Here is an 11,548-nt window from a genome sequence, read left to right as displayed (position 1 = left end):
CTCTACCCTTTAAAATCATTCTTTTTCAGGGACACCCATTGGGTGTTTCCTATCGATGTTCTCTGTAGGCATAGGCTACGGTCCGCAACTGAAAACACTGTATTTGAAATTTGGGAAAAAGGTCTCTACTTGGTGGTGTTTCCTAAGCCCTCTCACAAGGCACTGTGAGATGACACCTCTGCCCCTGGGTAGATACCTAGGCATAGTCACCCATTGGCCTAGATGCTTGTGTAGAGCCCATGTGACCGAGCAGAGATCTCTTGCCCTACCATGGTTTTAAATCTCTGAATCGCCTGAATTGGCCAAGTAGACTTGGAATCGTCTAGGGTTGATTCTAATTTAACCTGGTACTATGCATATTGAATCTTACCGAATTGGACCAATCTGGGGTGAGGTCGCCCGATTTGGACTGATTCTCGAGGATTCTGGCTGATTTGTAGATGGTTCGAATCAGGATCGAATTCCTATGAAATGGCATACCTGCCCCCCTATTGTGATAGGAGAGAGAGAGAGAGAGAGAGAGAGAGAGAGAGAGAGAGAGACTGGGAGGCGCTAGCGTATGCTACCCAACCGGATTGGGAACTCAATCCAATCTTAATTTAAACTGGAAACCACCCACATTGGTTTCATTGAGTAGACTCGCCAAATCTATCAAATTTTTTTAAGAGAAAAAAAAGGCTGGCAGGTTGTGTGGCTCTTGCTCCAGTGTGGGGGCCAATGGGAATGTGCATACAAACATCCAAGAGGGATGGCCTCATGGGGCGGTGTGACCATTTCACCCTCCCTGTGTTTAGGTGCAGAGATCACGCGACATGGCAGCAATAGGGGTGTGAAATGAATGCCTGTGGGGAAAAAAATGATTGCCTGTGGAGACATGGGGGCCTATAAAGGGGGATCCATGCCCCTTGAATACTCCCTTGTGCCACCTCATTGGCCCCCACACTGGTGTAGAGGCCACAGTGCCACACGATCAGACAACAAACCCTTCATTTTTTAAGAAAAAAAGAAGCATGAAAGACAGCCTGGCCTTTGCACCCAATCTCCCTTACTGATGCTTGAGTGGATGCTCCCATTGCCCCCGCCCTAACATAGGCTCCAGACTGCCTTTCAAGGAACCCTCTCCCCCTTTTTAATTATATCAGTTCTTGGTCCAGAGTTTTCTTCCCCCCCCCCCCCCCCCGGTGAAATCCCTTCACCCTCTCCACCACACATATATTATTACTGTTAAATGAAATTCTGTGGACACTCCTCAAGGACAGTTTCTTTGGAGACTTCTTCGTACAATAGGGAGCAGAGGTTATAACCATCACAAAGAATTGAGAAACTTTCTTCTCAGTTTTGTCAATACGTCTAAATTTATGTTGTAGGCTTTGCATTGTAATCACTAATAATAGTAGACCAACAGAATCATTTTGATCTTGTCCCATTGATCTGGTGCTTTCAAGTTATCGTGGGCCATTCACCCAACCAAAATACAAATTGGGGCCCACGGCCCATGTTCGATTACTGTTTATCAAATTGGTTTTGCTTTCCTATAAGCCTTTACCTCTACAACTCGTCAACTCTATCGCGTGTTGTGTAAGAATCATCTCAAATCCGAAAGAGCTAAAGTTCTGTCTCTACACCATCAAAAGCAGAGAAAGCAATTTTCCCACAAACGAAGGGGAAAAGTCACTCCACCACATGAACCCCGATACGCACGAGCAGTCTGAGCAGCAAGTCAGAAACCCAAACCCGACCCGACTCGACCCATGTCACTCTGACAGTCAAAAGTCCAAATTACCAGTTTCTACACTTCCACACGCAATCACACGTGTGACCTTTATCGCACGCGTGATGACTTGTCTTGAGTCAGTTTGCACCATGAGATCATCTGAAATAAATCGGACGGTGAAGATGTAATTTTACTAAAAGGAAATAAATCGTAGCCAACGGAGGGAGACATATCTCGAGATTCGTTGTCCACTTGCAGAGAAAGAGAGAACCCTGAAAAGGCCGACATGGAAAGCTGATATGTCGGTGGTCGTGTATGGTATGGGAAGGTGGCAGACGCAGAACCCCGCCCCCACCCCTTCTCTTTATTAGTTTTATGCAATTTTCTCCATTTTCCTTTCCGTCCACTCCAGCCCATGGCACGTGTCCGATTCCTGTGCTCCTTCTGTTTTTAACCACGTGTCAAGGTCTAGGTGGGAGACCATGAGCTTTTAATTCTTGGCAACTAGCATGTGAGGTTGATAAGTGGGGAAAGGATCTGATGGCGTGGCAAGACATGTCAGCAAAGAGAGGGTACGTGGGGACCACGAGTTCAATTTTCTTTTTCGAGATAATGTGACGTACTTTGCCCCTTTATCATTTCCCATGAGCGTGAGGCATGAGTCTCACTCAGTCTGTTCACTGTTTGTAAGTTCCGCCTTTCCATCAATTCATACGAAATTACGGAAACACCCATTAATGTTCTGAGAGAAAACTATAGGTCAACACTGTACAATCTTCTGGGTTTTTACAACTTTCCTAGGAGAGAGAGAGAGAGAGAGAGAGAGAGGACAAAAAGAGAGAAAATAGAGGCTATCGATAGGGACACTGCGTGGCAGGCTATTCTGCCTGTGCAGGAGAATCTTGCTGGGTTGGGTTTGGGCCGAGGGGGGGAGAGAGAAGCCCAACTCTGCCTCACTTCCATACTTAGTAGGGTTCATCACTAGGGCAGATGGGTCATCATGTATGGTGACATAAAACTTTTGAGATGCAAGCATCCATAACCAACTCCTACCCTAAGTTGAAGTATCTCATTCAATGGACTCATTCTCTCCCCACCCATGGTGGAGAGAATCTTTTTGTCCCTGCTGAATGGATTGAAGAAGGATATTTCGGATTATGAACAAATAGGGGATGCGAGTTAATAATGAACCCATAGTCCAATCATTGTCTCACATCACCAATGCTGAAGCCATAAAAAACTTCTCTTTTAATCCCATTCAATATCGTGTTTATGAATCGTAACAGAACCATATCCTCTACAGCGTATCTAGCGTGCATCTGACGGCTAGATAGCGCACTGGGATGCATGCTGGGTGCACCAACTGTCGGATTACACACTGGAAAGGATCTGGGTCGGGATCATAAACCGTCATCCCCTAAAAAAAAACAACCTTTCCATTCTCTAATAGCCATTAGTCCTACATGTTTGGAGCTTAATTATCAGTTTAGAAGAAGATAGTTCACAACTTTCAAACTTTTGACCATATAACTAGTTTAGATGATAGATTATGGCAAAGGGGGAGAGATAAAGAGTCAAAAATTTCAACCATTTTGTAGGGTCCATTTGGTTGAAACATTTGAAAACATTTTTTTTCCCTATTAAAATTAGGTCTTACTTGTTAGTACCAAATGGATAACGACTTGGTCATTCCAAGAATTGTTACATTGAATGATCTGATTTTGACATGGTCCATTATTCATATGATGATGTCCCACAACACAAACATGGAATCTCACAATTTTCTATCGAAACTATTGTGATTCTTGGATTTTAGTGAAACAGAAGAAACAAGATTTAAAGACTCTTATGGTTTGGGCCCAGCCCAAGCCCATACTGGCTAGACAAAAACCTATTAACAAATTAGTAATAGTTATTAGAGGTTAGTAATCTTTTCCAACCTGAGGGCCATATGTAGAGGAAGTCACATGCCTCTCTCACTCTCACTCACAACATAACACCTTTTCTTCTCTTTTTTGTGGAGACAGAAGAGCCCTCTTTCTCTCTCTCTCTCTCTGTCTCGCGGTTTAAGCTTTGGTAATGGTGTAAAAGCCTTGACAAGAGACTCCCCATCAGCTCTCCAAAACCTATTGAGTCTTTACTTGTTTTCGTTTATAGTTGGATTGGTCAGGGAAGGAGCCATGACCGTTCTGAACCATAACAGAGCTGTAGTATTATGAAGGAAAGGAGAGCTGAGGTTCTCTTTCTTCTTTCTATCTCTCCTCTCTTTACTTGTGCTCTCTGTGTTTTTTGGAGTTTGTTTTTTGGGGTCTGTTTTATTCTTGATGACAGAGGGATTCTGCTAAATTTCGGGGAAGAATGAGGGAAGATAGTTGGGGTTTGCCACCTTCTGGGGCTCCGTTGAATGTTCAGAGAGAGGAGCACTGGAGGCATTTTGATAACTCTGTAAATGCGGTTTCTTTTGGGTTTGTCGCCACTGCGATTCTCATCTCCATGTTTCTTGTTATGGCCATCTTCGAAAGGTTTCTTAGGCCACGATCATCTTCTCTATCGGGTTCCAGTGGTCGGAATCGTGGAGATCTCGAGTCACAGCTCACCTTCAATGGAAAGCTTGATCACCCATCACCGAAAGTAAGCTCTGTCTCTCTCTCTCTCTCTCTCTCTCTCATGGGTTTTTAGATATTTTAATTTCTTGTTCTAGGAATACTCTCTCTCTATCTTTGTCTCTCTGCTTTTTCTAATTATCTTTTCAGTTACCTGCAAATGGGGTAGAGACTAGAGACCTAAGGAAGCTATGCCCTCGAATGGTTACTTTTTTTTTTGGGTACTTTTCTTTCTTTGTTTGACCGGGTAATGAATCCTTGCTCCGCCATCATGAGAGGTGAGAAATGGTAATAGTTACCTCCTTGACGAAAAGGCGTTTTCCCTTGTTTTTATGAATTAACTAAGATTGTAAATGAGAGGTGTGAAATTGTAATAGTTACCTCCACTGCTCCTCCATGAAAAGGCCTTTTCCCTTGTTTTTATGAATTAAGATTGTAGATGACATAATGAGTTGTGAAACTGAATTATAATTCTCTGGGAAAGTGTCCCAGAACTTCTCATTCTACAACTGACCAAGCAAAAGTAAAAAAATTTCAGGGGTTCCTTCTTTACTGTTGTTCACTGAGATTTTTTTCTTTCCTTCTTTTCTCTTTTTTGGCCTCTGTAGCTGATATTCTCATTCTCTCATCTTAAAATGGAGGTAGTTGGGTCTTTTTGTTACAACGGAGTGCTTTTCCTTTTACTTTATTCTGATTTTTGTCCCATTCCATTCTTCTTCTTCTTTCACCTGAGGATTAATTGAGGCCTATCTTTAGGCACTGCCCATGAGGCCATAATCTAGATTTCACTCTAATCAGATGGGCACAAAGGTTGTTCTTTCTCATTTTTTTGGGTATCTTGCTAATTTCCACCCCCCCCCCTTTTGTTTTCTTTATTGATTTTGAATAATTGAATGGATAGGTTAGAAATGGCCATGAGCCTCTGAGTTTTCTGATTATTTCTAATCCAGGAAGCTGTTCATGTCTGGTGGGCATTGATTAGTTGGTCCACCCAGTCCATGGAGGTCCAATCCAAATCCATGATGCAAGCCTTTAGTATCCAACCTCCCATAGATATAAGCTCTACCATTACTAATATTTTGAGTTTCAACTTGTTTGCATTTCCTGCTTTGAGCCTTGCAAAATCCCAACTTATCCTAAAAAAACCAACAAAATATTTAATAATATCAATAAATAAGAGAAGAACCCTCCAATAATCAAGTTCCAAACAAACAAACAAACAGACTTTGGAGTGTAATTTCATTTTGTCTGGAAGTGTCTCTCTGCACTGTGCAGTCTTGTATGAATTCTATACATAATTTATATTACATTTATTAATTAAATTTTTTTTTCCATTAAAAAAATATGAATACAGATATTCATGCCGTGACATGTCAAACAAGGCATTTTATTCTTCACTACACAATGCGCACTGCCTTGTGATTCACATCACCTTACTTCCCCCATGTTTCCTCTTGGAAGCATTTAATTTTCTGTTTCTTGGTCCCCAGATGTTGACTTTTCCCAGGATTATCTATAGTTTATTTAAGTAAGGCCATAGATCTAATCCTCCAGCATCCTTTACGTAGGCTAGTAGTGCATTCTTCATGAATTTATACAATGGGTGTGGCCCACAATTCTCTATCTGGATGATCATTTGTTGGTTTACCTCTTAGGCGAGGTATAAACTACAAACCAGACATTCTAAACTACTTTAGCCTTTGATCAAGGGATCAAAATGGTGCATCTGATGAAAAAGAATGGTTGATCAGCTGGTGAGACAGCCTACTGGTCAGATCGGCTGTGTCGAACTTTCCAGTTTGACATATCTTAGGTTCATTTGCAGCCAAGGGTTTGTTACTACTTGGACATTCTGGTTGTTTCAATGGGTTATCGGTAAATCATCATCTTAGACTTAATGAACATTCTTGTCATATTACTTTTTGAGTTACAAGAAGTCTGTTTTCATGCCTCTCCACCCATGGAATTGTCTGATTATATTAGAGTTATCCTGCAGTTAGAATCCCCTTGTTTTAAGGAAAGGATAAGTGTAAAATCCAGCAGACAAAGTTATTTATTTTATGGTGTGGCTGTCCTCATAAAATATGATTATTACCTCAACCTCCACCTTCTTCTGTCCCATTCATTATGCTGAAAAAAAAAAGTCAAATGCTTATCAGTAGTTTTGCTAATCATAAGGATTTTTCTAAGGAAGATGGGAAAGGAAACAGCATCATGAGAATAGTAAACAATTTTTCTTTGTATGTCTTGGTTGTTACTCAATCTATCACTTTTCTTTTACTTAAGATGTTCAACATGGAAGAAAATACTATTGTGGGTCTCATCTCACTAATTCAAACCATTCACACTGTCAAACAAATGGACCAAAACCTGAATGGTAAAAACCTACAAAAGAACCTGTGGGCCTTTTGTTGATCCTTGGCATCCAATTACCATCATCTTCTGGATTGCTAAAACCTAGAGGAAAATTAAAATTTTAAACATAAAACAATATTAATGCCCCCCCCCCCCCCCCCCCAAAGATCATACAGCATACAATCTCATTTCTATTCAATAATAAAATGTCGAATTTGTTCACAAGGAATGTCCAACAATTCTAGTTTGATTGTAGAAAATTTAAATTTCCAATGTTCTATGTCCATTGGGGGTATTAGTGTTGAATACATTCTTATAGAGTAAATTGTGTTCTCATTTTTCGTTTGTCATTTCTTATTTGGTGGTGGTATTGCTGAAGCTACTTTATGGTGATTGTAGTTATTTTTCAATAATCTCAATTATTGTATGCCTTGTCGTAAAATAGTTAGTTCATTGTAGTAGGTCTTGGGAATCTGTTCGCTGTTTATTTTTCTCCTGGTTAGCAGGTAGGTTGGCTACTGTCTTAATATAATACTGGTTACATAGAATATTGGTTACAGAGCCTGGAAGTTCTGAGTTTTTCTGTTAAAGGGACTTGCAGTCTATGTTATGTTCTAGATCATGGAAATATTGCTATTTATCGTTTCAACAGAATGGTCGTAGATTGAGCTAAACTAATTTTAGTTAGGTTGTACTTATGGGATGGTCTGTATATCACTATGTATGCCCTACTCTACCCATAACCAATTCTTATTAATTTGTTCTTTATACGGGTTGTTATAGCAATGGCAGGACTTACTGTTCTGGAACAATTTAGTTGCAGATCCGTTTGTTACAGCGTTGGTCGTTAATAAGACTATATCCCTCTTGCCCCATCCCGACTCTCTCTAAATTCAACTAAGCCTTTTCCAACCAAATGGGTTCTGCTATATGAATCCTGTTTCACCATTCAACCGTATTTAAGGCCATATTTATTGTTAAACCTAACGAATCCATATCTTTTGTCAATACATAAGTGATCTTCAAAGTAACACTAGTTCTTTTAGCTCCTCTAATATGCAAAATATCACTTTTCCTTACCAATGCAGTCAATGTCCTCCATTGTACATGTCCAATACTCCAACCCAACCCCCACCCCCACCCCAGGAAAAAAAAACCCATAAAAAACAAAGCTTCATTCTGATCATGCTAAATTGTGTTGTTCCCAACTTATCCTGTGAACTACTAATCTGCTGTATGCTGCAATTAAAAGAATTTAACGGTGGAAAATCCTCTACAGTTCTGATATATTTTCATGGTTATTTATATGTTTACCTTTTGATTTGTACAGATGACAGTGTATACTAATGGGGTTTCAGTACTAATGCCTGGAGAAGAAATTCCTACATTCATTGCACACCCAGCACCTGCACCATGCCCACCAGAGCACATGTTACGGCCTCCCCATCAACATAAAGCATTCAGCAGCTCTGCCTCAAACATGAACTCGAATTCAATTTGAACCAAACAGAAAATGGAAACATGTATGTACCATGTACATCAAATGCTGGTTTTGAACAGAGACCAAATCAGAGCAAATCTGGGAGAAAAGTCTCTCATGGAAAGATACCGGGTGCTTGACTGAGCTCTAAGTCACTTGTCTTTGCCATGTGTTCTGATGTTTATATTGCATCTTGTGATTGAATGGGGCTGGTTTTTAAGATATTCCAGCTTAGGTTCAGAGGATCAAATTTAACATTCCACTTGATTTAATCAGGCCTCGTTGTTGATTTTTTTCCTCTTTTTTCGATTTTCTTGCAACCACACCCATATTCAATATGTGTGGGATTGCTTCTCTGGTCACGGAGAACCGTCGAATTTTGTATATTTAAAAGAAAAGTAGTGGATTCTTGATACTACTGTTAATTGTTTGTGCATGTCTATACTCTTCTATTGACTTAAATCTGCTTAATTGGTGTCTGTCTCAACTCTCAATCAAATTACTGGTGAAAGGTTTCATTAGAATACCAAGAAATGGTATGTAATTATTGGACTTGTTCATTCATTAAATGCTGGTTTACTCGCTACCATGTTTAATAAGCTTTACGTGCTAAAGAGAATCACAATTTTTGGTAGAATCTCATGATTTACCGAGTGGCCATGGTTGATTTTTGAGTAATCTTCTCCAAGTCCTCCCTAGATATCAAGTCTGCTGCTCTCTCCATTTGGTTAGGGGATTTCAGATGGACTCGGTTATAGGCTTAGCTAAGGGTGTAAATTGGTCCGGAACGGGACCAATATCTGCTTCGGTTCTGAAAATGGGTAATCATACTGAACCTGTCTGGTTCTGGTTTCTATTTGGTTTTGAAATTTGTTTCTTACACGGTTCGGTGCTGAATCTTGTACCCTGTTTCTTATATATGGGAAGTAGTTTTCTGTCCGAGAGTGGTTTATACCAGAACTCTCATATGTCTCTCTCTCTTCTCCTCAAAACAAGAGGGCAGAATTGTCTTTTCAAATAAGGTGTTGGGAACTTTGGTTACAGTTTTGTTTTTTCATTTCGGTTCCAATTTGACACCCTTAGGCATATCGGTACCACTGTACTTTAAGATGTGAGGCAACAGAAAACAAACTAGGTTTGGGCTTGGTCTCAAAACAAAGTAGGCCTAGCCTCTATGCCTGGGACTGGCATATTCAATTACAGCACATCTTAGCCAGAGGATGGTATGGGGTGATAAGACTTCAAAATGGTTGCCCTGGACTCAGTCATCACTAGCTCAAGATTAGCTTATTATGAACTAATCCAATAAAGTTGCTTAATGCTTGAGAGATTCAGGCCCAGGGGCCAACAGTTCAAAATCCATAAGCTTATGTAGGATATCTGTTTAGAGCCTAAATAACCTAATGGCCCACAGATCAGAACTCACGGCCCAATACTTGTAGAGACACAAGCTGGTAAGAAAAACAATTAAAACTTAGGGAAAAGGCTAGGTGTGCTAGCGGTATACCGAATGTCTTAAAATACGTTTTTAAACATCATTATTTTTTTTCAATTTGGATCCTCAGCTGCTGCCTGCTTGCTGCCTTGCGCAGGCAGGAGCAAAATGACTGCCCTATCCATTGCCCTGTCCGGGTGGGTACCAGGGTCGAAGCTTGAGTTTTAACTTTGGTTTTGTTTTGGCTAGGCCCAAAACCAAGACAATTTGAAGATTTCCATAAGTTTTGATCATAGTTAGCAAAGAAAAAAACAGAATCTTACGGTATGGGATTTAAATGTTAAAAAAGTACAAACGGATGGTCAAATAAAACGGTAAAAAAACACAGAGAACCGTAAAAAATGGACGGTACGGGTTTTAAACATTTATATTTCAAAAAGCGGAACAAAAAAACGACACTATTTCTCGTATAAATTTAGGATTTTTTATTTGAAATATATGCTTCAAGTTTCAATATCCGTGCATTAACCTTGAGTTGAAGGTGAAATCATGAAAAATGTAGCCCTTCGAGTCATCTATACGTCGTTGAAAGAATCGGGTCGATCAAATTTCGGGAGAGAAAGATATGATCAGTTAAATAAGCCATTGTTCAACAAGTCTAAGGTCTTAAAAAACGCCCAAAAAAAAAAAATGGAAACGTCACAGAGGTTTCGATCGAGATTTAGTTCCATGCCTATTATTGTATTACGTTTGCCAAATCATTAGTTATAGTTGTCAAATAAGTGATTTAGGTCACCAGTTCATTCATACCCAACTGTTCCTGACCCGGTCCAGATTTTAAGTGGGATAGCAGTTTTCTTTCTAGAATTTATAGGACTATTGTTAATGGGTAAAGGATATACCATTATCACTTGCCAAGTAAGAACGTGTGGAACTCCCAAAGGGCCACAACCATAATAAAAGAAACCAGGGAACATCTGTGAGTCTCCCATTATGAATCAGTGTAATCAAAGATCCTGAAAAACTCAAAAGATAATGGTTATGTTTTCCACTCATGGAGAGCAAAATTTAATTGAAATTCATATTCCACGACACCAATTATGCAAGCAACTTCAGAGAATTGATTTGCAGGGCCATGGGAATGTCTTTGTATGTTTCATGTTTCTTTTTTTAATCTTCTTCAAGGGAAGAGACAAATATGACCAGGCATTCATTTAATAGAGGTTTCAGTTACAGCAGAAACACCAAAGCAATTCAGATTTGAGTAGTTGAGCTTGAGGACCACGGACCATCTTCCAGAAAAATTCCAAACCCAACGGCTACAAATGGGTCGCCCGCCAAAAAAATTCCAATTTGTATTTTCAAAACACTGATGTTAAAACGGAAATCTATTCTTATCACCGATTGAAGAACGAGAATTACACCTAAATGACCTGAGGATCTATTCTCCTCTTCCACTGGTGAGCATGGCATGGGCCTTAATGCCTTATCGCAGGTCTGCTACTGCCAGAGAAGAACCATCAGTTCTGCAACTCAGTCCTACTCTCCTCTTGGTTGGTAGCGGAGAAGAGCCAATCAACGCCCATACTTGGCAATCCTGCCATGTGCTGTTCCTGCATCCCATACCATTTATGAAACCCATTTTGGCAATCATTAATATGGGTCAATTAACTACTCAGATGAGTTTCCTAACTCTTTTCTCTTTCTGGGTATTACTAGAAGTTCTGATTCAGAACCAGATGGTATAGTATCCTGTTGGACAACCCCAGATTATTTAATAGAGACAGAAGAGAAAGAGAAGAAATGCATTCCGAGAGAAAAACGATAACAGTAGATGGGATTTTAACACCAAGTAATTTGCAATTTTACTGTTTTTCCCCTCACTCAAACCCAAATCCCAGGCGACAACATCGCCGGCGAGAACAATTTCGCCGGCAAATTAACCATACTGCAATTAGTTC

At 40.0% G+C, this 11,548-nt stretch overlaps 1 protein-coding gene across 1 annotated transcript; it reads left to right on the top strand.

Moving 5' to 3' along the window:
- Positions 1-3,860: 3,860 nt before the first annotated feature.
- Positions 3,861-8,424, top strand: LOC122641079. The gene is made up of 2 exons (XM_043834398.1): positions 3,861-4,345; positions 8,003-8,424. Exons 1-2 carry the CDS (start codon positions 4,073-4,075, stop codon positions 8,171-8,173), a joined length of 444 nt encoding a protein of 147 aa, XP_043690333.1. The 5' UTR covers positions 3,861-4,072; the 3' UTR covers positions 8,174-8,424.
- Positions 8,425-11,548: the final 3,124 nt, after the last annotated feature.

This window comes from Telopea speciosissima, chromosome 9, assembly GCF_018873765.1.
Source record: "Telopea speciosissima isolate NSW1024214 ecotype Mountain lineage chromosome 9, Tspe_v1, whole genome shotgun sequence".
NCBI classification, from domain to species: Eukaryota; Viridiplantae; Streptophyta; class Magnoliopsida; order Proteales; family Proteaceae; genus Telopea; species Telopea speciosissima.
The sequence above is the reverse complement of the archived record's forward strand: the minus strand, read 5'-3'. Positions and strand labels throughout refer to the sequence as shown.